Source organism: Natrix helvetica, assembly GCF_964273705.1.
Source record: "Natrix helvetica genome assembly, chromosome: 4".
In the NCBI taxonomy this organism is placed as follows: Eukaryota; Metazoa; Chordata; class Lepidosauria; order Squamata; family Natricidae; genus Natrix; species Natrix helvetica.
Genome location: NC_138550.1, coordinates 31,638,745 through 31,666,726, shown reverse-complemented (window position 1 = coordinate 31,666,726; position 27,982 = coordinate 31,638,745). Strand labels below are relative to the sequence as shown.

Genomic DNA, 27,982 nt, shown 5'->3' with positions numbered 1-27,982 from the left:
CACTCCATTTGTTGTTTGTCTTTGTGTATGTATTCAGCTAAGATGTTGGTCATAATGTCCCTTATATTTTCCCCATCTGTTTCTATAACATTTTGAAATCTAAGATAAAAGGACATTCTCTCAAACTCTGTTTTCATTTGTTGAATATCAAGTTCTTTGTTACTCTTCTGCAAAACTTCCACCCCCCCTCGCCTCCGCCACCCCACCCTCCACAAGGTCCAGTCTCTGTGAGTTCTTATAAATTTGGACTTGATTCTCTTTAATTTCTTCCTTCATTTCCTTTAGTTGTTTCTTAATTTCTTCCTGGCCCTGTATGAGTTGTTGAAGCATTTGCAGCAAATCCAACTCTGTACTCTTGGGTTGCATCATTTCTGTAATGTTTGACTGTGTGGCAGGGCTGGATGTTGCAGATGTCGGTGCAGAAGTAGCAAAGCCAGGTTTTCCAGGTGGTGGTCTTTTTGGAGACATAGTTTATAAAACAGAGAAATCAGTCAGTGTAGAGACTGGACAGCTGGAGAAGTAGAGCAGGCAGATGAGTCCAGGAGGCAGAAAATCCAAACAAGTGAGAGTTTCTTTGGTCAATCTAGCGTTAAGAAAAGGTTTCCTCTCCAGAAGGTTCAGGAAATAGCAATCCACAAGAGATTCCTCTGGGTAGTACGGAGACAAAGACCGGAAGCCTGAGTTTTAAAGGTGGAGTCAGGTTTCACAGTTCATGAAGACAACGGAAGTGTGCCATCTTGCCCTGCCAGCTTTGGGCTCAGAGGCATAGTAAAATTTCAAAAGTTCACAAAGTTCTCAGGTCATCAACAAATTATAAAACTAAGTCCAGTGAAAATCACTTTTACAGGGGTGAGGCATCATTAGTTGGCTCTCCCCCCTCCTCCTTCCTCCTAGGGGCAAAAGCAGAATTTTTTCAAGCCGCTTGTCCAAGGGGGGGAAAATCCCCCCCTCTAACCGCACCTCCAGCGAAGCTCCGAAAGTTTAACTTATAACCTTGCTGAAAAGTCCATCAATTCAACAAAAAAGGAATGGAGAAAGGAAGCACCTCACCATACCGCCGCTGCTTCCTTCAATTTTACGCTGCCCGATCGGCATGGGGCGAGACGCAGGCGCGCCCTCCGAAACTGCTCCCCGGTGCCTAGAGCAAAGCGGAGAAGCCCCCACCAGCCGCCGCCGATGCCAGGGCCCTCCGCGAGCCGCTCCCTCGACAGGACGCCTCTTCGGGGCATCCTGTGCCCCCCCAGAAGCGGGGGAAGCCCACCGGGAGAGCGGGAGCGGGCAAAGACTTGCCCGTCGCCGTAGCCGCCGGAACCGGAAGTCCCCCTTTTAAGTTACTTCTAATTACTCCTTTTGCAGGATTAATCAATATTGATATACAAAAAAGTAGTAATAGTACAAAAATAGTAACAACTAACATCAGATAAAGTATTTCTGTAAGTATTAGAATCCATGTTTATTTACAGCCATGCTGCCTGAACTGTTCTATGACCCATGTTCTGTAATGCTTATCCCTACAGGGTAGCTATAGCTCACTTGTGAAATTAAGAGTTGAGATAGCAAAGAACAGCCTGTCTGCAGTTGCTTACCCATCCTTTCTTTCTGGAAGACAATTTTTTAAGAATAGAGAGTGATGAATTATCCAGAAAAAGAAGTATTTTTTAACTTACTTGCGTTCTTTTTATATAGTGTAAAGGAGAAAAAAAATGAATTAGAAACAAACTGCCCAGAGAGAACACGTACACAAGACAATACTGTCTTTTTATATTTCATCCTGGCTTTATTTGGGCCTGTGAAACTTTCCTCCCAAACAGCACAAACAATCATTTCTGCCATGTCATCTTCTTTCTGTGAACAGCAAAGGGGTCCAAACTTGATCAATTTTTCTAAATGGTAAAAGAATGAGTAAAGTTATATAAGAAAGTTAGGGGTATCATTTTATACAAAACACACTAGCTTTGGAGATTCTGCCATCAGGGATTGAATTGAGCAAGTGTACTTTTTATTGTAAAGTCCTAGAGGAAGAGGAAAGAGAGGAAAAATTATGAGCAAGAAACATGGTAGGGATCTCATTGAATGAATAACAAAAAGTAATACACTGACTTTTTCTAACCTGAAATCCATAAGGCATCTTTTAGCATGATCAGCCATCTGAGAGGTTTTCAATAAGCATCCAATACTGGATGAATCAGTGATAATATGTCTGGGCTTCAAAAAACCATATAACCACTAGATAGCAGCAGTGATGCAAAAAAAAAACCTACTTTTTTTTTTTTGCTGTTAGTAGTTGTTCGGTTTTTTGAGCTTTGGTAAAATGCTATTGTAGCACTAAGTGTGATTTAACCAGCTCATATTGAATATTGCCCAACCAGAAAGCAAGGAACTAACTAGATACCAAAGTGAAAATGCATATAAACAATCTGAAATGTAGTAATTGTTCTTTATAATCATCAATTGAAAATGCTGGTATTTTGGTGTGCAGGGAAGATCAAAAGAAGCAATTCCTATTCCACTGCCCTTTATTCCTCTCAGAATGGAATACCAAAGGAGGAGCAGCCTTCAGTCATATGGGCATGTGCAAATTTTCTACCTGTTGACACACCTCTCTTTGTAAGATGCTTGCTGGAAAGTCAGGCTCCAGAGGAAGTGTGTAGGAAATAAGAGGAAACAGCTTTGAAGAATAACTCTATTCTTCTGTTTGTTTCCCTGCTTTTTACACAATACTGAGGAAAGGACAAGGCTCATCTAGCCTAGCTCCTATTCATATGGAGAAAAGGAAATGGAACAACATTGAAAATCTGGTGCCTCCTTGCTACCATGCTACTCCATCACAGAAAGTACATGATCAACTATTTTGGCCCAACACATTTCTGCCGTCTTCTGTTCCTTAAGGTGGGGCAGTCAGAAGTGGAGAATGGTTCGAAATCGGCTGTTTTTATTTATTCCTGGATGGTCCCATCTTAGCACAACCAGGGGCGGGATTCAATTGTACCCATCAGGCACCCTTTCGCTGTCTTTTTTGGCTTAACCTTCCAACCCGCGCCTCAAGTTCTTCGCCTCGATTGGTTCAGCTCTCCGGTTCTCTGGAAGGCCTGCACACGTATATTGTACTCTCTCTCTCCCTCTCTCTCACACACACACAGTTTTTTTGCGCGTAAGTGTGTGCTGGAAGGGGAGATAGACAGAAAGAGAAGGAAAGAAAAAGGGAGAGCGCGGCCGGGAAAACCGGGGGGGGGAGGGGGGAGGGGGGGGAGAGAGAGAGAGACTCTCAGCGAGCAACTCCTGACAGAGTCTAGCCCGACAGCGCGCCTGAGACTCTTCAACTGGGAACAGCCCTTCTCGGCTCCACCAGCCGCTTCTCTTCGCCAGCTGCAAGCGCCCGACTATCGCCGGGAGAGAAAAGGCGGGGAGGGGATTCTGGAGGGGCCACATTCCCTGAATCCAGTTTCACTCTTTCTCTCTCCCTTCCCCAACCTCCTCTCTCTCCCCCTCCTCCCCTCCCCGCCTCGCTCTCCCCTCCGTTCTTTCTTCCTCTCGCTTCCCCTCTCTCCTTTCCTCCGCGCCCCCCCCAGATGTTGCGCCCGGTGCGGCCGGCCCCCCCTACACCCCCCACGCTACGCCACTGCGGTGTATGATGCTTTGTGAATACTTTAAAACCTGTGAAATATTGCAGAGGTTTAGGGAAAGTATTCCATTCCTTTTTGGTTAAAAAAAAAGAACTCTGCAGTTGTCCAGATATTTCTTCGTCCTAGTAACTACTTAGAGTAAGCTATAATCCTGGTTGCTCAGACTGAGCCCTTCTCTGAATGGGGCCGATAAAAAACTTTCCAGCGAGAGGAAACTCCGCGTGCTTGTTACGAAGGCAGCTGCGCGAGGCGCGTGTTTCTACCACCAAGTGCCACTTGGTGGAGATACGCAGCCCTATTGTGATACGCAGTCCTATTGTGTTGATGTAACAGCGCCATCTTCTGGCGGCCAGTCTCTCAGAGGACTAGCCTGAACTCAAGGTGCCCGCTGCTTGGCTAAGTGTCTTCGGATTGCCCATGACAGCTACTGAGGTCCAGAACCTTCAGACAACATTGCAGCGCTGCCCTGAATATAAACCGCTGGGGAGCCTTCCCGTTAGACTGTTAGCTCCGGCCTTCTGCTGAACTACCACTCCAGGCATTCCCAAACAAACGGCCCAGCCCCCCTCCCTTTCTTCAGCCAGGTTGGGATGGCAACGGCCAAAAAATTCCGGGTCTCACGCTGAAAGGTAATTCTGGGAGTTGCAGTTCCCGTACTTTTAAAGCGCGCAGTTTGAGGAGAGCTTAAAATACAGCAAACCTCACTTTATTTTGTCCTTGATTAATTTGTTTCTCACTTATTGAGCTTATTGTCTCACTTGTGGAAACTTGCAGCTTTTGCTATTCTTGCTGAGCTCACAGCACTTTTCAAAGAAATGACTAGCAGACATGGCTTATTTTAAAGTCCACATACTCGGCTGCTGTGATCAGTTGAAGTTGAACACACAGAAGCTCACATACAGGAATTCAGAAAGTGTGAATTACAGTGATACAGTGCATATGAACCTATGGTTAGTTTGGAATTTATGTCAATATAATAGGTAAAAGAAGCTCTTTATTTACAGGAAACGTTCATTTTTATCACCTTATTTTCTCCTTTTGAACAAGTGCCAATATTCCAAGCCTAGATGTATATTTATTAAATTCAATTAATTTACAGTGTCTTATCACAAGAAGCTTCTGGCAACACTTTTTAAAATAAAAGTGTGAATATCAGCTTTTTTATAAATATATTTTAGCCATAATGTATTCATAGAAGGGGAAGGAAAACCCCTGAAGAATGAGAACAAAATGAGAGCAGAAAAATGCTGCAGGTACAAATATATACAGTATTTAATTACTGTTTTCTATTTTAAGATTCTTATTAAAATCCTCTTCGGCTGGTTAGCACATTATTTATACCTACCTACCTACCTACCATCCTTTTTCATCTAGCCCTGAATGATGTGCTGAAATATAAAACAGCACCATGCCTTGTTCAATTATTAGTAAACTTCATAAAACCCATAAAATAAAACCTGCATAAAGATACTGACAATAGATCTTAACCTTTTGCTCCTACCCTGCCTTGGGATTTGGGAAGTTGCACTTCTGTCTAGGGACTCCAGACTGCTCCTGCTCAGTGGTTTGGAACCAAACTTTTTTTCCTGTTATAGTTCCTGTATGAAGAATATGCTACAGAAATGAATAATTAGTACTTAACACTAATTAAGGAAGTGGTCTTGAAATGCTCTGCTAAATTTGTTTTCAGGGAAAGTATTTATAAATCATATTTGTAAGGCTGTCCAACTCTAGGCAATTCTGAGAAGAGAACAATTAAAATATATGAAAATCATTGAGGGAGCAAATAACTTAACCTAGAGAGAACAACCCATGACATGTGCCACAAGCTGTCCTCCCCAAAGGAGCCATCCATAGTCCAATTTTGGGATTTAAGACTTGCTTGAAGGAGAATAACGTAGAGGCTGGTCAACCCATTCCAGTTTTTTTAAATATTTTATTTATTTATTTTCAAAACAAACACAACACATCCTTCTTTACATACTGTAGAATGTATCAGTTGGTTACAAAAGACTTTCGTGCATCTCTTCCACAGTCATCAACCATAATTCATATTAACTCAAGTATTTTAACTCAGATATTTATACATGTTACCATCATCATACCTCCATGTCCTATTCTAGCAGTGACGTGCAGTCAGGAGAGGCAGGGGAGGCGGAGCCTCACCACTCTCATCATGAAAATAAAAAAGAATTACTCCAGGAAGCCGTGAAAGTGGCTGGGAGAGGCGCGCAGCTTGGTTTAGCCTCCCTGGACATCTCAGCAGCAGCTCCAAGTGTGCCGATCTCGCCATTTTTTACATCGGGCGAGCCCAGGATCCTTGCAAGGGGAATGGGACGTGTGCAGGAGGCTCCTCAGCTCCAGCCTCAATCAGCGCAGCCGCGGTCCCCTTCATGTTGGCTCAGGAAGGAGGGGAATGGGACCACGTGTGCAGGGGAAGGGGATGACAGCTCTGCTAATCTGAGGCTGTGTGCTGAGGAGCCGCCTGCACACGTGGTCCCATTCCCCTTGCAAGGATCCCGGGCCAAGTTACAGGAGCCGGGGGGGGAGCGCTCACGTTGCTTGCCGCCTTCGGTATACCGCTAGGTTGGGGAGTGGCGTTCTGTCTGGCCAGAGGGGAGAGTTGCCGGGCGGCTGCTCTCTTGTGAACTGGCTCCCGAAGAGCCGGGCACAGCCTCAGGGGCGAAGCAGCCATGAGGTAACCATGCTCACGAGCAGCCGCCCGGCAAATCCCCTCTCCAGCCGGGAAAAGCGCCATTCACTGACCTAGGGGGTATCCCTAAGGTGCCAAGCCATGTGGTGCTCTGCCCACTCCCCCAGCTCCTGCGGCTTGGCACATTCGGGATACCCCCTAGGTCAGTGCATGGAGCTCTGCCCGGCTGGAGAAGGGGGTTGCGCGAGCGCCTGTTTCGCCCGCAGCTTCACCAAGCCCTTGCGCAGCTCTCCCAGGCCGCCGCCGCCGCCCACCGCCCGCTGGCCGTTGCTGCCTGCCGCCGCCCCGCTCCGAGCATAACTTTCAAACTCCAAAACTCGGGGCCGAATCTTCCAGCATTGGCCGCTCTAGGAGTGCTCTCTATGGTGGGCCGGCTGCTGGAAGACTCTGTCCGGAAAACTCTCTGTCCGGCAGCCGGCCCACCATAGAGAGTACTCCTAGAGTGGCCGATGCTGGAAGACTCGGCCCCGAGTTTTGGAGTTTGAAAGTTATGCTCGGAGTGGGGCGTCGGCGGTCGGCGGCGGGCAGCAATGGCCAGCGGGTGGCGGCCGGCAGCGGTGGCCTGGGAGAGCTGCTCAAGGGCTTGGTGAAGCTGCGGGCGAAACAGGCGCTCGTGCAACCCCCTTCTCCAGCCGGGCAGAGCTCCATGCACTGACCTAGGGGGTATCCCGAATGTGCCAAGCCGCAGGAGCTGGGGGGGCGGGCAGAGCACCACATGGCTTGGCACCTTAGGGATACCCCCTAGGTCAGTGAATGGCGCTTTTCCCAGCTGGAGAGGGGATTTGGCGGGCAGCTGCTCGTGAGCATGGTTACCTCATGCCTGCTTCGCCCCTGAGGCTGTGCCCGGCTCTTCGGGAGCCAGTTCACAAGGGAGCAGCCGCCCGGCAGCCCCAAAATTTCGGGGAAACACGGTAACATCATCAGTGCTAGAAGGGGGGGAGAAGGAGGAGAAAGGAGAAGTTTCTCTTCTCAGAAATGTCTTCTTAGTGGAGCTGCGGCAGCCTGCCTGCCTCTTTCTGACATTTCTGAGAAAAGAAACTTCTCCGTTTGGGCTGCGCCCGTGCGATCGGAGCAACCACGTGGTTTGATGACGTCACCAGCCTCATCAGTCATAAACCTCACCGCACGTCACTGTATTCTAGCTAAACATCCATAATATTTAGTAACAAAATTTTCTAATCCTCCTTTCTAAATCACTGTTTACAATTTACATCCAGTTTCCTTATGTTGAACCCATGCATATATACGTTGTTATCATTATCCCTCCTTTATTTGACTATATCCTGTATCATAACATTTTTTCCCCTAATAATCAAGACTTAATTGAATCTAACTTAGTTCTTTTTTATTAACCTTTCTATATAATCAAAAAGATTTCTAATGTTCCTTTCATGGGTACCTTTCAATATTCATATCCAATTATTACTTATCATAACACTACACATGTATACATTATTATCATTATCAATTATTTATTTAACTATATCTATTGTCACTAAATTTCATTAAGTTTAACTAGTTTTAAATTGTACACTTCCATCTATCAACCTGTATCTTTCCAGTAGCAAAACAGACTCATGGCTTCTGCCATTTGTGGTATCAGTCCTCTAATCATCTCCTTAATCAAATTTGTATGGACTCCTCTTAGCAACTCATTTTTTATAAAATCTCTCATGTAATTTCGATGCCCTTCCTCTATTTCCTTAATCAGCTTATCTTTAATTGTCAGTAGTGTTATCAATGATGTTGCTAATACAATTTCTCTCTTTAAATCCATAAATTCTGTTGTTTTTTCTTCTGTGTCTTACCAGCTGGGGTAGAGTTCCCCTCCATTTAATTCCTCTTTCTGTATTCCACTCTTTCCATTTCCAGACACAAACCAATCACCATAAATATCAGCATATTTAATTTCTTTATGGTCATTTTCCTCTTCGGTTTTTAGGATTCTAACCTCCACTTTTTCCACTTGATAAACATCTCCAACTTCATCATATTTTACTGTTAGATGCTCTAAGTCTTGCAATTTCTTCTCCGTCCTCTCAAATGTGTTTGATAATTTCTAAATTTCCAAGAATATCTTTTGTAGGCTTAAGGTTTCTTTCTGCTGTTGAAGTTGTGCCATTATCTCCAGCTAACAAACACTGCTGTTCTGTCTTGGAAGGTTTTTACAAGATTAAGCATAAATTCACAATAAAGTTTTATTTTCATTTTTCTCTGGTTAAAGATAAACTTCAAAGGGACATCTGTATGCTTTTCTTCTTATCACTCTCTATAAACAAGCAGTGAGACCTTGGAGTGTCAAGCCAGGATAATCAGTAAGGAAAGTAAGTGTTTCATTTCCAATACACAAACCTCCAGCCTCCGAGTAGCAGTGTTATGGTTACAATTTTCTTTGTTTCTTTTTGTATCTTTTTTATATTCCAAGTTAAAAAAGGTCCGATTCTTGAATGAGTTAGAGAAACACCCACAGTAGTGAAAGAGGAGAATTTTAGTCCATAGGTTACAAAGAATAATAAAAGAAAAAATAGAAGAAGAAAACTTAATCCATTCGTTTTAAAAGGCTTGCATAAATTCCATTCATGAGCATAGCATTTAAAAAGTAAGATAACCCACTGTCCAAAATCATTCAAAGCTTAATTCCGCCGCTTATTTCTTCTGTTCTCGAATTTAAATTAATTTTAAGTTTTTTATAGTCAGTCTCTTTTAAAATGGTAAAAATTCCTCATCAGCTGGAAACACTTTCTCTTTCCATATCCTTCTGTTTTGGAGCCGCCCCAACTTCATCAGCCTTGGCTGGATTTTTTGTCGTCGGCTTGAAGAACTTCTCTTGCATCAGTCAGACCACCCAGCGGCAAAAGTATTGGCTGTGATCTCGGAGCATCAAGACTGCATGTCCGTATCGTCGCGACGTTGGCTCCTCCTCAACCCATTCCAGTTCTTGAGGGTAGATACTGCAACAACATTTCTGCGAACTGATCAAACAACATTTCTTAACGAATGCCATGTAGGGCTAATCACATCATGAATTGCCTAGCGGCTTACTAGCAACCAATTTAATTTACATGATTTAACTCACCAGGTACCTAGGATATTCTTCACAGATATCCATAAGATAGTCCTGTGACCCATCCCTCTATACTAATGAATGAGTCACTGTAAAAAATACAGCTGGATGGATATCCATGAGTACAGTGAGAATGGAAAAGTAGGTTTTTCTGGACTTGTCACCACAATGAAATCCCTAATATAGGCATATCTTTGTCCCCTGCCCATTCCAGGTCAAAAATAAGGTCTCAGTTGAATGGGCCACCAGATCCTCAGGGAAAAAAACTGGATTTCATCTGGAACCATATAGTCCATAAACTATCTAGAGCAGAACAACCCATCTCCCTTCCCAAAAAAATACAACTGATGGTAAATAGGTTGAGTAAACAATTGTTTGGTTAACTATGCTAAAGTGAAGTGTGAAGGAAAATTTAATTTACTGTACAACCCAATAAAATGCAAAAAAGTTCACTATTAGATCAGGAGTGGGTTGCTCCCAGCATTACTGCAGATTCGGTGCGCGCAAAACTTTGAACAGAATATTTTTCAAAAACTGGGTATGAATAAGAAAAGTACACCTATATTCCCTGCTTTTTCAAAATAAAAAAGGGGAACTTCCAGATTGATGTTAATCCTATGGTCGGCTCAGTCTCAGTGACAATATTTATTAAATTTGCCTGCCGCCCATCTCATGCAGGACTTCTCTCCAGATCATTTTCCTGGGGCAGGTATCGGGGCCGCGTCACGCAGAGATCCCTAGCAGAGCCCAGGAATCTCTCTGTGCAGCAGTGACGTGCAGTGAGGTTGATGGCTGGTGAGGCTGTGACGTCATCAGGAAGGCGGGGAATGGGACCATGTGTGCTGGAGGCTCAGGCTGCCTCAGCCTCCAGCACACGTGATCCCATTCCCCGCCTTCCTGAGCATGCTCCGCCGGCTCGCGCTCCGCAGTCCTCGAAAGCGACTGGGGAACGACGAGAACCTTCCTGCCTCTGCTGGACTTTGCACGCTCCTCGCGACTGCAGCGCGCGAAATCCAGCAGAGGCAGGAAGGTTCTTGTCGTTCCCCAGTCGCTTTTGTGCCTTCGTCATCCGGCAGCGCCAACAACATTTCTGCCTCCGTCCTCTGCAGCTCCCGGGCGCGGCCGGACGGATGTAGCGGTCCGGGCGGATGAAAGAGCGAGAGAGGCAGCCTGATCCTCGGTTGCTCGCCAGCCGGACTACCTCGGCGCCATTCTGGCTACCTCCGTCCGGGAACCCAGTCGCTTTCGTGCTTTCGTCATCCGGGAGCGCCGACAACATTTCTGCCTCTGCAGCTCCCGGGCGCGGCCGGACGGATGTATATAATATTATAATATTATATATATATATATAGTATATAATATTATATACTATTATTTCATGAAGAGAGGAGAGGCTCTGCCTCCCCTGCCTCCCCTGACCGCACGTCCCTGCTGTGCAGTTGTGCCTTCCTGCTGGTCTTCGGCCCAGAGAGCTCATGCGTGGTCGCTGTGCTTGGGTGCTGCTGGCCCTTTAATCCGCGGGGAGGAGAAGCGCTGCGAGCGAATGGCACTCAGGACCGCTTGCGGCTCGCATCCTTCTCTTCTCCATGGTAAGAGGCGCGGCATTTTCCCCCTTCCCCACTCCATCTTTTTATGGGCAGCTGGGTCGAAAGTTTAGCCTACAATAAAAACAACTGAGGGTCTTGGGGGATGCCAGGTGGAAAGTCTGCCTTCTCAGCCGCCCTCTGCCTGCTGCTGCCTTCCCGTCTCCCGGAGACGGTGGCTGAAAAAGTGGCGGAGACCTAAAAGAAAAAGGCGGAAAGTTGTTGCTCGCTCGCTTTTCCCGTCACTGACTAGGATCGCCAAAACTTTCCCGTCCCGTTGGCCTGGGCTCTCATTCACCCCCTCCCTTCTGAGTGTGGAGCATTACAAAGGAAAGGAAACGGCATATATTTAAAAAGGGGCAGATTTTCTATCATCTGTCAGATGGGGACTGGGAAGAATTCCTTGATTCTAAAGGTTTTGGAAACTTCACTAGTAAATGTAAAAGCTCTCCTTTCTTTGGGATGTAAATCTATTATATGCCCACATCCTTTCAACTTTGGATTGTCCAAAATAACATGGAGTCTAGAAATAAAACATATTTCTCCAGGTGGTTATTTCATCTATTAAACTGATAACACCATAAACTTTCAAAACCTTTCAATGTGTACCCAAAAAATAAAAATAAAGATAAACAAATGCGGAAAACAATTAAAAGATGGAACTTAGTAGATTGTTGATTATATAAAAGAATAATAAAATGCATTAAACCAGAGTTGAAAAACTTATTAAATGCTCTAACCAAGGGTGAAAAGGATGCTTATTCTTTGATCAAAATGTCTATGAAGATTCTTAGTTATCAAGGTCATAGTTATATCAAAAGTTTTTATTTTGAAAAGGCAATTGGATGATTTTTGAGGAAAAAAGACATTTCGCTTCCTATTCTGGAAGCTTCATTGGTTTTATTGGATGATGTGGAAGATGGAATGATTTGTTACTATTCTTTGATCCTCTCATTTTATTTAGGAGTTGTGGATTTTTATCTTTACCTCATTAAAATACCAATTATATTCCTTGTTCACCAGGCCCTTCATGAAGTATGTCATGGCCTCATCAGTCAAACACTGGTGGATAAAGAAGAGAATCTTAATGTTTCCGCTGAGAAAATGCAGCTCACATCTCCAGACAACTGGAATGCAGATTGGAGCTTCTGGGTAAATTTACTCCCCCCTACGCCAATTTTAGAGAAGTGATTTTTTAATTCAAGGATGTATGTTTTTTTACAGCTGTTTAATTAAGTCAATTTTCTTTCTGCCTTGGATAAAATGTATACTTAGTAATACTTAATGTATTAGTGTGTCTCTTTGTTGAGTAACTGTGGTATAAGTTCTCTGTTATATTTTATACAAAGTCATTGTTTAAGTTGGCTACTCTAAAGAGATGGAAGACTGGGTGTTGTTTTCCTACTATCTTATCTTTGTTGTTTTATATTGCACTTGAATGTGGCTTTTTTATCATAGTTTTTTTATCCCATTTTTATTATTTTCTCTACAACGACAACCCTGCGTGGAGGGTTGGACTGAGAGAGACTGCGTGTCCCAATCATCCAAGCAGCTTTCAGGTTTAAGGTGGAACTAGAACTCAATAGCCTCCCAGTTTCTATCCTGGTACCTTAAAACCACTAGACAAACTGACTGTTTCTTGCCTTGTGACTTTTGCTCACGGCAAGAAATATATAACTTCTGAATAGATATTTTTATATTCCGGATCTCTGCAATTTATGGACAATTGTACAGTTTGTACCTAAAATAAATCAAATGTAGCCATTAATTCTGAGGTTATAATCTTAAACACGTCATGATACACTCCATTGCAAGAGATAAATTTATCTGTTAGTTTTTCTTTTAAAATTTAGATAGATAGAATGATCCACTCCCTTTGAGATTTAATTTTGAAATACCTGTAATCATAGTATGGAAAATCACATTATTGAAGTCTACTATTTGATATTGAGAGTCATTTCTATATTAGTTATCATGGTCAGGTAAGCCCTGGGTATACAGTATAGCCAACTGGTACAGAGACTTCAAAACAATATGTCTCTGGCAGTGAAATATAAGTAAACCTCCACTGAAAAGGAGGGTTAAAGATGGTATCATTCCAAGATTTTTGGAGATTATTTAAACTAAAACAAAATTTCACAGAATATTTAAATACCCTGAAAGGTTGCTTAGTAATTAATAGAAGGTACTAATGGACCTTTAAAAACTTAAGGTAATTTTAATTTGTGGCCAAATAAGAAAAAGAGCTAAGCACTCTCAAAGTAATATGGTGACAAGGATTATATTGCAAGAAATGTTAAGTTGAAGAACAGAACAGGAGTTAGCAGGATGTGGATCCCGGGATCTCTTTGGGCTCCAAGAACACCCTTGAACTGAGTGGTGCTTACTTTTTAGGGTTTCTTTAATGTTGAAAAATAAAGATTTTAAGGGGCAAAGTGGTTGCCTTAAGCCTGTGCAATGCTTAAAATATATATTTTGTTCCTCCAAATTATACTGATTTTTTTTCATTTTGGCAGAATTGAAGAAACAAATCAATACCATACATCTCATTTAAACAATAAATTAATTAATAATTCTCCCTGAAGAATATTAAACCTCATGGATTAGAAATAGCTGGCTCCAAGGAAGAATACATTGTCAGCCTCGTTGCAGGATAGACTGGAACATTCACTCATATGGACCTTTATGATGTCTGTGATGGGAGAGCTTCTTCTTTCACAAAATGGCTGTCATGGAGGAAGGAAAATCCCAAACAAAAATCAGATGTTTCAAGGAGCCCCTGGGCATATAGAGAACCCCAGTAATTTTGAATTAATATTTAAAAATAGATTTTGAACTACATTTTTTCACTTTAAGCAGCTTGCTAAAATCTCAAGCATTAAAACAAAAGATCTTTATTTTAGTAGTTCTTTAACTTAAATGCTGCCATTACCTGTTACACAGAAATTAAGTCTTTGTGATTGTAATATGTCAACCTGTCCAGCAGATTCAATCAAATTCCCTTTTAACAAGACTTGATGAAAGGAACAATCTACAAATAGAAGCCCTGGCATCAGAGAACTCTCCTTCCATAAGCCTCTGAATAACGATCTCTTTTAGAAAGTGTTTGAAATTTACAGAATAATATATTTAATTTGGAGACTATAAAGGAGCATTTAGACACACCCATTGCTTCGCTCAATTTGACAGCAGAACATACAGGGAGAGTCTACTCTAAACAGACTGCAGGTGTTGCAGCCAGAGTGGGATCATACAGAGTTGATCTCCACATGGAACTCCAGCTGGTGACACTGCTGCTGTTTCAGGCAGGTGAGTGCAAATGATGGTAGATGCTGGCCTGAAATGCCGATCCTTTTCCCCTTCTGTTTTCCTCACTTAATGCTGACAATGCATTACATGAGTCTTAAATTGCTGTTAAATTCAAGAGAAGCAAGAAAGACATGGATAGGTGAGTAAGTACACTTTTTCATATTGCCCTTACCCCCCAAAACACTTCATGTCATAATAACTTGTTTGAGCATTTAACTAGTAAGGGAGTATGTACAGTGGTGGGATTCAGCCCATTCGCACCACTTCAGGTGAAGAACCGGTTGTTAACTTTCTGAGCAGTTTGGCAAACTGGTTGTTGGAAGAAATCATTTAGGGCAGAAAATTACTTGAATCCCACACTGAATATGTTACATTTTAAAAATTTATAATTGTGAAAACTTGCAAACTGAGGTAAAGACTTTTTACTTGAAGATTGCACAAAGGCAAATAACAATTCTCATAGCTGAATATCTCTCCCACTTTTTTTGTGCATGTGTTTGTGACTTTTTAAATATCACTTTACCTTTTTTTCTTTTTTCTTTTTTTCCAAAAAAATTTATTGATTTTTACACATATATGGGGAAAGGTAAAGGGATATGCAAAAATTTTGGGCAGCTCCCACACTAGTGATAGAAACCCATCCAACACTCACAATTTTTACAATCTTAAAAACAAAATATAAAAGACAAGCAGAAAACAAGGTCTTTTTCTATGTTGTCAACCATGTGTTCATTCATTTTCCTTTGTCACTTTCTAGAATATCACCAATTGCTATTTATTTCAAATACTTTTATTTTTGTGATCTGAGCCTTTTCGATATTGCTCCTTCCTTGCTGTCCCCAGAGGAGGCCTCAGCCCCCCCCTCCTTCTTATCTTGCCCCATACTGTCCTTTCCCCTACCTTCGCTATGTTTGTCCTCTAGGAGGAGGAAATTCTTTTTAATAAAGGCTTCCGCCTCTTGCACTGTATTAATTCTAATCTGTTTCCCTCCCAAAAGATCAACATTCCTTCTGGCAATAGCCATCTAAATCAAATTCCTTTTTTGTATAATTTCTTTCATAAGAAGGAATACTTCCTCCTTCTCTCTCTTATCTTTTTTGGAATCTGCTTAAGGATGGTGATTTCTTCATCTTTATATTTCAATGGTCTCTCCCTTTGGGTCCCAAGCACCTCATCCCTTGTGGTCCTCCTGAAAAATTTAACATGTACCTCCACTTTACTTTTTTTTCAATCCTCCTGCAGTTATGTTTCTTTAGAAAGGTTTATTTCATGTGTAGGCTGTGGAATGAAGTGAACAAATGTCAGCAGAAAAAGTTTGTTGATTTAAAAAAAAACTGTAAAACTTGCATGTGCATTAATAAACCCTATAAGACACGGAGCTTCTGGTTCTGGGACTTTAACATCTTTAGTTCTCAGTAAGGTTGCACTGCCCCAGACAAACCTGATGTACAATCTGGTGGTTCTCCTGGGCTCATGACTCCTGCTCAATGAGCAGCTGGCAATTGTGTCTAAGAGGCCTGTTGCAAATCTTTGTGTAGCGCACAAGTTGTGCCCTTTGCTGGATTGAGAGTCCCTGCACTCAGTCATTCAAGTCCTGATCGTTTCACAGTCAGATTGCGGAAATGCACTCTACATGGGGCTACCCTTGAAAAATATCTGGGAGCTTCAGCTGGTGCAGAACACAGCTGCATGAGCACTTCTTGGGGGCCCTAAGGTGGTTCATTTTACACTGCTATTCCATAAGCTGCAGTGGTTGCCAGTTTGCTTCTGGATCCAATTTGAAGCGTTGGTTATCACTTTTAAAGCCCTTCATGGCATGAGTCCAGGCTACCTGAGAAACTGGCAAACACTGGTGGGACTAGCCCACCTTTCTGTACTAGCAGAAGGGGGATACTGTGAGCCCTATCAATGAAGGAATTTTGTGTGGAAGGGTCCAGAAGAAGAACATTTTTTGTCGTGACTGCCTCTCTATGGAACATCATGCACCCTGAGGTGAGAATCACACTCACCCTTTTGGCCTTCTGAAAGGCTTTGAAGACATGGCTGTGCCAACTGGCCTGGAGCCCGAATGGTGGTGTGCGATTTTGGAAGTGGCTAATGAATTAGGTGTATTACCCATCTCCTCCCCGTGCCCACTTTGCTCCTTCCCTCTCCACACTGGTCAACTTTATTTTAACTGAATTTTAAATTTATGATCCCTACTTATTGTTTTAATGTTTTATATTGCATTTTAATTGAATGATTATAAGATAACTAAAGTTTTCTCAGGGAACATGTGACATATAAGTTTAATAACAAAAAATAAAAGAACATTACCACAAGGTATTTTAAATTATCCAAAGATTCCTAATTAATGCACTTTAAAATACATCTGTCCAAACTCCAGAGTTAAGAAAGCCCAGATTCCCAGATAGCCCAACAAAATTTCAGATTTTTTTAAAAAAGAGACTATTAATAATCTTTTCAGGTAAAAGAACACATGAGGACTTCTGTACATTCTTAAACTTCTAAGGTTTCAGCAAAACTGTCTTGCCAAATACATACTGTAATACAATAGTCAACTGTGAAACTGCACTTACCATAAGTGTTTAAAATGTGATACCTTTCTGAAATGATACTTGATTGAACTGATGGGTGGCAGGAATCAGTAAAATAATGAAGTTTTGCCTTATTTCCTTTTTTAATTCTTTGGAGGCCAAAATCTGTGATTTGAAATATGTAAATATTCACAGACTGAATTCAGTACTAATAATTTATCACTTTGCCTATCTTAATGTGGATATAATTCTTTTAATAAATTAGATTTTTCTAGGGCTTTCGGATTCTACACACACAAACGTATTTTTCTATCCGTGAAATAGATTTTTTTTATGCTTTAAAGTTTTAATGCTTTAATATAATGCCTTTAAGTCAATGGTCCCCAACCTTTTGGGCACCAGAGACCTATTTCATTGGGAGAGGTTTTTCCAACGACTGGAAGGGGCATAGTTTCACGTGCTGCCTGCATCTTGTGGATGGGGCTTCGCTTGTTTGTGCAGCCCGGTTTCTGGCAGGCTGTGGCCTGGTGCCACTCCACGGACCAGCGGTTGGAGGACCCCTGCTTTAAGTAGAAGTAGCCTGTTTCTGTATAAGCATATACCTGCCTATTATGACTCAGAGGTTGCAATGGCTACTAAGTTTTTTATTTTCTTTTTACAACAAAAACCACATATTTCTCTTTAGTTTTAAAATTAAGATTGAACACTGTATAATAAAAACATAATATTGTATTTTCATGTATGCATATTTGATAGTCAAAGAATGTCCTGGGAAACAAAAGCAAGTCAATTGTAAAAGGGTTCTTCAGTTTGGAGTTTTGTTTTTGTCTTGAAAATGTGCCCAAGATAACGGCAAAGAATTCTATTCAAATCAGGAAGTTGAAAGCTTGCCCTTTCTACTTTGTTGTGCTTTCCATTGATTCGCTGCACTCCTAACATGGTTTTAATTTTCATATTTCTTGACACCTGTGCAGATTTAAAATCAATGCACACAGTTCATAGCAAATGTTGTGAGATAAACAGTATACTCATATAGACTACATAAGGAGTTCCTTGAAAGCCCTGTTCATCTTTAATCATCTAATGTAGGAAGGGAGTTTGTTGAAAGTTATTGCATGGAAAGTAAGAAGTTGGTTCCTCCAAAATAGCAATGTTGCAACTTTCTGTATGCAGATTTGAGCAATATTGAGGACAAAGATGGGTAATTTATTTTCTGAAAGGGCTGCATTTCCCCATGTTATCTGATGGGGACCATAAGCAGTGGAAGTTGGGGATGACACAAGAAGTTGATTGGGACTTACATAGTATCCTCTTTTTCTACATCTAAAATGTCTTTTCTCCTGTTGCTTCACATTTAACGGTCATACTAAACTAAAGTACTATTTCAAGTAGGTTATTTAAAATGCCACAATACTTACTTTGATTTATAGTTAAATACTATGTTAAATAACTGAGGTTAAGACAACCTCAGACGTGAGAGGGATAATACCAACCCAAAGCTTAATCTAAACTCCCTCTTCTTTTTAACAGCTGCCCAACACTCCAGCCAAACACAATATAATGTATATATTAATGCAGATGCAGATTGTATAAAAAGAGATAAAGCAACTATTGGATGGTGCTACTCCAATGTAGTAAAATCCTAGTTTCTGCCTTTGCAGTATGGAATGGTGTTCTTGGAAAAAAACACTCTGTGAATAAAAGAGGACTCATTGAATTATATGAAACCCTAAAATGTGGTACAAGCCGATTTCCTTTGGCCTATATAAGTTATGGATGCTATTGTGGTTCAGGAGGAAGCGGATGGCCTACGGATGAAACAGATTGGTATGTATTGTACACCACTTCTTTCTCTGTTAAGTTCATATTTCCGTTACTTTCTTCAATTGAATTAACCCACTCTGTTTAATACATTTTAATGAAGCCAGCTTTACTTTAAGACAAGAATATCTAAGAGCCGTGGTGGCACAATGGTTAGAAAGCTGTATTTCAGTCTAATTCTGCCAACTCCCAGCAATTGAATCCTGACCGGCTTAAGGTTGACTCAGATTTCCATCCTTCCGAGGTCGATAAAATGAGGACCCAGATTGTTGGGGGCAATATGCTGTAAAAATGCTTAGAGAGGGCTTTAAAGCATGATCTAGAGATAGGAGTTTCACAGTGCCCCACATACTGCTTGATGATCAGGGTTCGTATCAATGATATTAATCAGTCTCTGTTGCTGAAAGGTGCTGCCATAGACATGACTGCTGTTATGACTTCGCAAAACGACAAGACTGTCATCCCATAACAGATAGATATAAGTGGACTTGTCAGAACAATACTGTGATATGCGGTAAGGTACAACCTGAATGTCATTATTATTTTTTTATCTGATCTTATAGAGGCACGAGTACGTAACAGATGTTCTAGAGGTGAAACATTCAGCTTTAATTTCAGACGGTCCTATTCTCAGAGATCTTGGAATATTCATAACACTGTTCTAAGCAGATTGTTTTAAAAAACTTTAATACTAACACAATTTCTCATACTTGCCTGAAGATTCATCTTATAAAAAACAATGTAATAGTAATTGGATTAAATGTTTCTCTGGATTAAAAGCAGTGGCGGGTTTCTGCCGGATTGCACCGGATCGCGCAATCCGGTTGGAGAATGAACCCGGAAGTAATTTCCTGCCCCGCCCCCTTGGCGTTTTTTGCATCGGGGCTGACTCCCCGCTGCCACCGCTGCGCTACCTCATGTTCCTTGTCTTCTGGCCGCGGCCCCACTCCGTGGAAAACATAGGCGCAATTACAGCCCGGAGCAGGAGCAAAGCCCCTTTCCCAACTGGCCCTTCCTCCCTCGGAAGGCTTCGGAGGGAAGCTTCTGCAGAAGCCCGGGCGAGTGACAAGAAGTTCCCACCGTTACAAAGTCTCGGAGGCTGTAATTTTCTGAGCTGTGCACGCGCACCTGTTTTCCACGGCGTGGAGCAGCAGCGAGGTTCTGCGTGGCCGGCAATGACTCAGGATGCCATCCGGGAAGACGAGGAACGCGAGGGGGGACCGTTGATGGCCTCCGGAATCATCGCTCGCCGCGCAGAGCCTCGCCGCTGCTCCACGCCTTGGAAAATAGGCGTGCGCGCACAGCTCAGAAAATTACAGCCTCCGAGACTTCGTAACGGCGGGAACATGTTGTCACTCACCCGGGCTTCTGCAAAAGCTTCCCTCCGAAGCCTTCCGAGGGAGGAAGGGCCAGTTGGGAAAGGGGCTTTGCTCCTGCTCCGGGCTGTAATTGCGCCTATGTTTTCCACGGCGTGGAGCAGCGGCGAGGCTCTGCGCAGCCAGCGATGACTCCGGGGGCCATCCGGGAAGACGAGGAACGCGAGGGGGGACCCTGCCCCCCACTGATGGCCTCCGGAATCATCGCTGGCCGCGCAGAGCCTCGCGCTGCTCCACGCTGTTAAAAGCATATATTTTGGTCCTATGACTGCAGAATGCTGCAAAATACCATAAATGCAGGCCAGTTGTTGAGTGTTTCAAATGTGATTGAAACACTCAACAAGGTGACCACAGTGTGTGTGTGTGAGTGAGACAGACAAACAGACAGACAGAGGAACAGAGAGAGGGAGTGAGGGAGGGAATCAGAGAGAGACTGACAGACACACACACAGACAGAGAGAGACAGAGAGGGGGAGGGAGGGAGAGAAAGATAGACAGACAGAGAGAGAGACACACAGAGTGAGTAAGTGAATGAGTGAGAGACAGACACACCCACATACACAGAGTGACAGAGAGAGAGGAAGGGAGGGGAGAGAGACACAGGAAGAGACAGAGGCAGACACACACACAGAGTGAGTGACAGACAGACAGACAGACACACACACAGAGTGACAGAGATGGGGGAAGGAGGAGAGAGAGACAGATATACAGAGAGAGAGACAGACAGATAGACACCCAGAGAAAATGACAGAGGGAGACAGAGAGGGAGGGCGGGAGAGAGAGACAAAGAGCCAGAGAGAGAGAGAGAGAGAGAAAAAGAAAAAAAGAAAGTGGGAGAGAGAGATGAAAGAAAGAAAGAAAAAGAACTTATGGCCACAATTGAGCCCAAAATTTTGGTTGCTAAGCAAGAGCGTCGTTAAGTGAGTTTCACCACATTTTCCAAGTTAGCCATGCCCACCTGGTCACATGACTGCCAAGCCACTCCCACCAGGTCACATGGCTGCCAAGCCACTCCCACAAAGGAGGCCACACCCACAGAGTTCCAAAAAAAATTGAAACCCACCACTGATTAAAAGTGATTATGAAAGGGTATTGATTTTGATATTGGATATTTTAATTAATTCATCAAATGAGGTTTGACAACAACAGCATTATACTGCTATCCTATGCCTAGCCAGAGTATCATTTTGTTTTTTCCATTTTGCTAATCATGCTGCTGGAACATGCCAGTCTTTTTAGCAAGGCCACACTACTGGGCTGGAAGTTTATACTTATCACCTTAACTTAAAGCAGTTTCAATCTTTTTGTGGAGATTAGTGGTGAAAAAAAATGGCTTCATTGAATATTTGAATATACTGTTAGTGTCTTGTGCTAACTTAATGCCATGTACTTTTACTCAAGCTGTTTGTAGCATGTTTCAATTTTCCAAGATCTGTGATGTTTGAAGATGGAAGGGTAAAGTTTTAGATAGAAATCTTAATATGTAAATATGTAAAATATATAAACAGTGTTGAATTGCTGCAATTCATAAAACACAGGTGGGTAAAAGCCAGTGATTTTAGGGATGCAGGCCATTCATTGTAGCTATTACTTGACTATGATGGCTAAAATAGTGATACAGTGTTGTTTTTCTGAGGTTCATGACATATTTAAATTGTAGATTACTCTTAAAAATAGGCTGGACAGAACTTTTGAAAAATAAACCAGTCCTGAAACCTCTGCAAAACCCCATCCCTATCCAATGCCCTGCCTACTGTGGTCCTTGCTCTTGGACACTTCTCAGCCTAAAGGACAGCTCTTGATCATCAACCACTATAATAGCAATAGCACTTAAATTTATCAGCTGCTGCAAAGTGCTTTATAGCAGTAAACAACTAAGTAAACAGTAAGAGAGTTGGAAGGTACCTTGGAGGTCATCTAGTCCAACCCCCTGCCCACGCAGGAGACCTGTATTAGGGATTCGAACCGCTGAACTGCCGACCTTTCTGATTGACATGCTCAGTGTCTTAGCCACTGAGGCAACTAGCACTCTCTGAGAGGCTTACTATGTCAGCAAATTTCCCCTAACAATCTGTGTCCTCATTTTTCTGATCTCGGAAGGATGGAAGGCTGAGTCAACTTTGAGTTGGTCAGGGTCGAACTCCTGGCTGTGGGCAGAGTTAGCTGCAATATTGCTATATCATCTATACCACATTCATAACAGAGTACCATGACTGTGGATTTCTTAGAAATCACAGTACAGAAGAGCAGCAAGAGTTAAAATCCTTTGCCCACTTAGTGTAAGAGGTATTTTCTTTTTCATACTTCATATTACTCAGAAGTTTAGATTTCTGGAGAGGCACGTGTTGCTGAGACACTTCTCTCCGGAATGGCTTTTCACAGAAAGGCCTAGAAAAATGTTTGAAAAGAGGATGTGTGACATAGGACTTAATAAATAAAAATGAACATGGAGTGTACAGTGCATTGTTTTAACATATGCATTGATACATATTTTGCAATTGTAAGATATAGTGGGTTAATGCACACGTCAAACCCAGGCAATGCTTTAATTCCCAATCATGAATTTTGTTTTTTTTAAATGTCCAAAATGGCCTTCAAGCAGTATGAATTTCATGTTATGCATTTTAAAGTGTTCAAAAAAGTTTCAAACAGAACAATCCTTTATCTTTTAAGATTATACATCTTAATAAATGCCAGTTTCATAGATAAGGAGGACTATTTTATTTTGGTGCTCTACTTCATCATAACCAGCAGTACTATCTTCTTCATTCCTTTTTTTCAGATGCTGTTCTAGACAGATGTCAAAACATAATTTGCCAGTGCGACAAAGAAGCAGCTCGGTGTTGGAGATTTGCCCCATTCAATAAGCGTTACATCTTCTGGCCAAATATTCTTTGTGGCCAAATATATCCTCCATGTGGCTATAAGCATTAATAGATTTTTATAATAATCAATTTAAAACTGTTGAGTTTTTTTAAATATTAGGGACTTTATTTCCACGTTTTTCTACCTGAAGGCTATAGGTTTCCTGATCTTGTACACTTTTCCAACTCCTGAAATTATGAATCATACTTTGAAATTCTGCAAATATCTAAACAACCAGTTGACGGCAGCAGAGAATAGTGCTTTCTCGTTAATGAATGATTCATTTTCCCTGGGATATGGTTTTGTACAGTAAATTTAAGAAGGCTCACTAGAAACTAAACAGATCTACAGGAGGATGACAAAATAGCCAGGTGCAATGTGGCACCTTCACAATCTTTTTAACTACAGATCCCTAGCCAACCTAACCAAATGATCAGGAATGATAATTGTCACCAAAGTGTCTGTCACAAACATAAGCAGGGGGATGCTGATCCAAAACAAATTAATCTCTACAACTATTAGGTATATCTGCCATTATAGATTTTTAAAGTTTGTGAAGTCCTGTTAACCCATATGAATGACAGACAGTTCAGCCCTTCAGTAGCTGACATCCAGCACTGTTCATATAAGTCTGTCAACTCGCAAAGCACCCCTTGCTTGCTCTTGAGTTCAGTCGGAACCCTGACAGACAGACTGACTGACATAATAACACTAGGATTCATTTTTATTTTCTATATACTTAGCTAAAATCTTTACTGTGACATTAGGAAAAATAGGCGGAAAAACTACCAGGTGTATTCATCACCTTGAATTATTTATAAAAATAAATAGGAAATAAATAATACATAAATAAATAAATCTATTTTTCAGGCATACTTGCTTTCTCACACTGGCTTTATCAATTTTAATTTGCTCCCACCTTGCCCTCATTTCTTTCTTTAAACCTAACACTGTCACTTTTTTTTTTGCTCCCAGTCCTCAGCTATCAATACGTGACACAAAATGAATATATGTTTGGTTCTAATCTGAAACTGAAATACTCTTCAGAAAGTTTTATTCTCCTCTCCCCGCGTTTCCTATATTTCCCCTATACAATGTGTAAATAATAACCTGCGTAGTACAGAATTGAATATACATCTATAAAAATGCCCAATTGCCAGTGTAGTCAGAAATGCAATGGCAGGAGAGAATATTCTGAAGAGAAGGAGTAGAGGTGCAGTCCTTATTCCTTCCCCCCCTTCTGTCCCTTTCCTCTCAAACCACTTACTTGGTTTCCCAGTCTCAGTTGTTCAAAGTCTGAAATATAATTATTAACTCATATTGTTTTAAAAGGCCATTATGTTTTCATCCATATTAACAAGCCATTGCTTAAAATGAAAAACACGTGCTTCACCTGACCAGCTACTAACATCGTCAGATCTTTTGACTATTGGCTAGCAATCTCACTAGTTTGATGAAAGGCACCAATCTTTTTGGAAAGCACCGTCTCATCAACACCACAAGATTACTGCCAAGTCTTTACTGCGGGGAGCGGTCCCCAACCCTCGAGCCGCAGAAGCGGCTGCTCATTCAAATGGAGCTGCATGTGAGCTCACCTGCTGCTCGCATGGAACCAACCGCTCTCTCCTCTGCCAGTCTACAAAGCCGGAAAGGTTGGGGAACACTGCTTTACTGCATCAGAAGCCCTTTTCTCATTGGTCAAGCACACAAGTGATAAACCAACCTTGGGTTAATCATTTGAATTCTACTGTAGTTCTACATCAGCAGCCCCAACCTTTCTGACTCAGTGGACCAGCAGTGACAGCCGGACGGGAGGAGATGGTTTCCTGCATGTCACTTGTGCAAATGGAGCTTTGCGTGCTTGCCCACCGCTTGCTCAGCCCACTTTCAAGAGGCTGTGGACTGGAGGTTGGAGACTCCTGTTCTATATGATCAACCTTACCCTCCTAAACCAAGATTGAAATTGGGACATTTTTATTTATTGGTAATCCAGTAATCCTTGTGACTTATAGCTAAGGTAATCAGATCTGTTTGTTTTTGTAACTCTTTGCTTATCATCTAATTGTCACAAGACTGTTGCAGCTCAAATCTGTTAGCCCTACTGATAGGATATGACTATAGTTGCCCAGTCATGTTTCTCTTGGGAGTCCTCCAGTGTTATACCAAAGGCAATGTAGCCCATACCACATTAGATCCAAACCCTCTGTGGAATAGTCAGATCTTAAGTGAGTCCAGGGGATTCAGTAACTCAAAACACAACGTATTGTGGGGGGGGGGGGGACCACCAAGAAGACCTGACACCTGCAATATATATTGGCCAGTTTAAAGCTGCCCTATGTAGACTGCAGCATCTGACTGGCCAGATCAGCAATTCCTCTGCTGATCACCAATGAGAAGGAGGTGAGTTTATTGGTTGCAAACTGACCCAGGCAGGAGGCAAGATAAAACAGAACAGGACAAAGTGACAGATGATGAGAAATGGATGGTGGCACTGGCAGAAAGAGGAAGATGGGAGGGTAGGGCAGGTGAGGGAGGCGGGAGGTGGAGAAAAGGAGACAAATATGGAGATGGGCTGGAAGCAACCAATCAGCCCGAAAGGATTCTCAAGATGTTTCCCTCTTGGTTCTAACCTTTCTCACTTTTTAAAAATGTGGCTTCTCTGGACATAGAGAAGAAAAGATTGCCAGTTTTGAAGAACAAAATTAGCAACTTGAATTAGGCCAGAACTGCTGCAATATATTTTTTTTCAGGTAATACACTGCAGTCTGTGATTTAAAAAAATTACCAGTCCAGGGATAACTCTGCCTAGATCATTCAACAGGTAGGAGCTCAGACAGTTTATCAGCAAATTAAAAGTACTCCTGGATGTAGATACTCTCTGAAGAATCCAAAAAGTACACTGGCTCCAAATTCCTGAAGATCTCATATCCATAGATGTCCACATGAAAAACAGCCAAATGTGCTTCCCAGGATATATCTAACTTTCCACTATACATATGTTTGTATCTTAATTATGCATAAATGTAATCAAAGCAACTTTTTTTTCACTTTCTGCTTAAATGGACAAAACCCAATGAAAAATACAAACTTTCCAGCGTGAGGAAACTCCGTGTGCTTGTTATGAAGGCAGCTGCGCGAGGTGCATGTTTCTACCACCAAGTGCCACTTGGTGGAGATACGCAGTCCTATTGTGTTGATGTAACAGCGCCATCTTCTGGCGGCCAGGGTCTCAGAGGACTACCCTGAACTCAAGGTGCCCGCCGCCTGCCAAGTGTCTTCGGATTGCCCATGACAGCTACTGAGGTCCAGAGCCTTCAGACAACATTGCAGCGCTGCCCTGAATATAAGCTGCTGGGGAGCCTTCCCGTTAGACTGTTAGCTCCGGCCTTCTGCTGAACTACCACTCCAGGCATTCCCAAACAAACGGCCCAGCCCCCCCTCCCTTTCTTCAGCCAGGTTGGGATGGCAACGGCCAAAAAATTCCGGGTCTCGCGCTGAAAGGTAATTCTGGGAGTTGTAGTTCCCATACTTTTAAAGCGCGCAGTTTGAGGAGAGCTTAAAATACAGCAAATCCCACTTTATTATGTCCTTGATTCACTTGTTTCTCACTTATTGAGCTTATTGTCTCACTTGTGGAAACTTGTAGCTTTTGCTATTCTTGCTAAGCTCACAAAGAAATTACTAGTAGGCATGGGTTATTTTAAAGTCCACATATTGGGCTGCTATGATCAGTTGAAGTTGAACACACAGAAGCTCTCACATAGGAATTCATATTCCTCTGATAATCTCCAGAGGTTCTTATAGTATGTCATGATTTATGACTCATGAATAGTGTGATTTGAATTATTCTGTATAGTGCATAAGAACTTATGGTTAGTTTGGAATTAATGTCAACATAAAAGCTAAAACAAACAACAAAGAACATTGACACATCCCCTAAACTCTGCTGAAGATGTTACTTCTCCTGGTAATGAAATGTTTGGAAATCAACCCACAAGCTCGTAGAATGAACCTTCACCCTCCAAAGAGCACTTTATTTACTGGAAACATTTACGTTCATTTTTATAACCTTATTTTCCTCTTTTGAAAAAAATGCCAGTATTCCAGGTCTAGATTTATATTTGCAGTACTTTTATTAAATTTAATTAGTTCACATAAAGAACCTTATGACTTGAAAAACCTCTGGCAACACTTTTTTTTTTTATAAAACTGAATATTGGTTTTCATATGAATATATTCTAACCATAATGGATTCATAGAAGATTAGGGAGAAACTCTGAAAAATGAGAACAAATACTGTTTGTTATTTTAAGATTCTTGTTAATATCATCTTAGGCTGGTAGCACATTATTTATATAACACCCTTTTTCTTCATCTAGCCCTGAATGATGTGCTGAAATATAAAAATACAGCACCATGCCTTGTTCAATTATTAGTAAACTTCACAAAACCCATAAAATAAAACCTGCATAAAGATACTGACAATAGATCTTAACCTTTTGCTCCTACCTTGCCTTGGGATTTGGGAAGTTGCACTTCTGTCTAGGGACTCCAGACTGCTCCTGCTCAGTGGTTTGGAACCAAACTTTTTTTCCTGTTATAGTTCCTGTATGAAGAATATGCTACAGAAATGAATAATTAGTACTTAACACTAATTAAGGAAGTGGTCTTGAAATGCTCTGCTAAATTTGTTTTCAGGGAAAGTATTTATAAATCATATTTGTAAGGCTGTCCAACTTTAGGCAATTCTGAGGAGAGAATAATTAAAACAATCTATGAAAACCATTGAGGGAGTCAAAATACTTAAACTAGAGAGAACAACCCATGACATGGGCCACATCCTCTCCTCCCCAAAGACGCCATCCAGGTCTGGAGGGAAATTCTAGGTATTTAAGGCTTGCTTGGAGAAGAGCAAAGCAGACTGTTCAGATCTCTAGAGCAGTGGTTCTCAACCTGTGGGTTGGGACCCCTTTTGGGGTTGAACGACCCTTTCACAGGGGTCGCCTAAGACCATCAGAAAACACATATTTTCGATGGTCTTAGGAACCGAGACACCAATTTTATGGTTGGGGGTCACCACAACATGAGGAA

General features: G+C 41.9%; 2 protein-coding genes and 1 gene segment (V, D, J or C); 2 read left to right on the top strand and 1 right to left on the bottom strand.

Moving 5' to 3' along the window:
• Positions 1-27,982, bottom strand: part of LOC309390886 (Ig kappa chain V-III region PC 3741/TEPC 111-like) — a 380,622-nt gene that overhangs the window by 23,144 nt on the left and 329,496 nt on the right.
• Positions 3,995-23,933, top strand: LOC309390887 (phospholipase A2-like). 2 transcript variants are annotated; one of them, XM_081950757.1, is made up of 6 exons: positions 3,995-4,252; positions 12,007-12,135; positions 13,500-14,292; positions 18,491-18,656; positions 19,058-19,164; positions 22,809-23,933. In XM_081950757.1, the coding sequence occupies exons 3-6, from the start codon at positions 14,253-14,255 to the stop codon at positions 22,958-22,960; spliced, it is 465 nt and encodes a 154-aa protein (XP_081806883.1). In that variant the 5' UTR covers positions 3,995-4,252; positions 12,007-12,135; positions 13,500-14,252; the 3' UTR covers positions 22,961-23,933. The 2 variants fall into 2 exon arrangements, with proteins under 2 accessions (XP_081806883.1, XP_081806882.1); XM_081950756.1 differs by lacking the exons at positions 3,995-4,252; positions 12,007-12,135; positions 13,500-14,292 and adding an exon at positions 14,314-14,431.
• Positions 26,377-27,982, top strand: part of GRAMD1C (GRAM domain containing 1C) — a 63,063-nt gene continuing 61,457 nt past the window's right edge. The window contains exon 1 of the mRNA XM_081950754.1: positions 26,377-26,392. The gene's annotated coding sequence lies outside the window, so the exon portion shown is untranslated. The remainder of the gene's footprint in view (positions 26,393-27,982) is intronic.

Bases quoted from the DNA above. Each gene is read 5' to 3' on its own strand.
- LOC309390887 (XM_081950756.1), top strand. From the start codon at position 14,326: ATGCCGATCCTTTTCCCCTTCTGTTTTCCTCACTTAATGCTGACAATG. The intron at 14,432-18,490 runs GTGAGTAAGTAC...CTGCCTTTGCAG, and splicing joins AGCAAGAAAGACATGGATAG to TATGGAATGGTGTTCTTGGA. The intron at 18,657-19,057 runs GTATGTATTGTA...TGTTGCTGAAAG, and splicing joins CCTACGGATGAAACAGATTG to GTGCTGCCATAGACATGACT.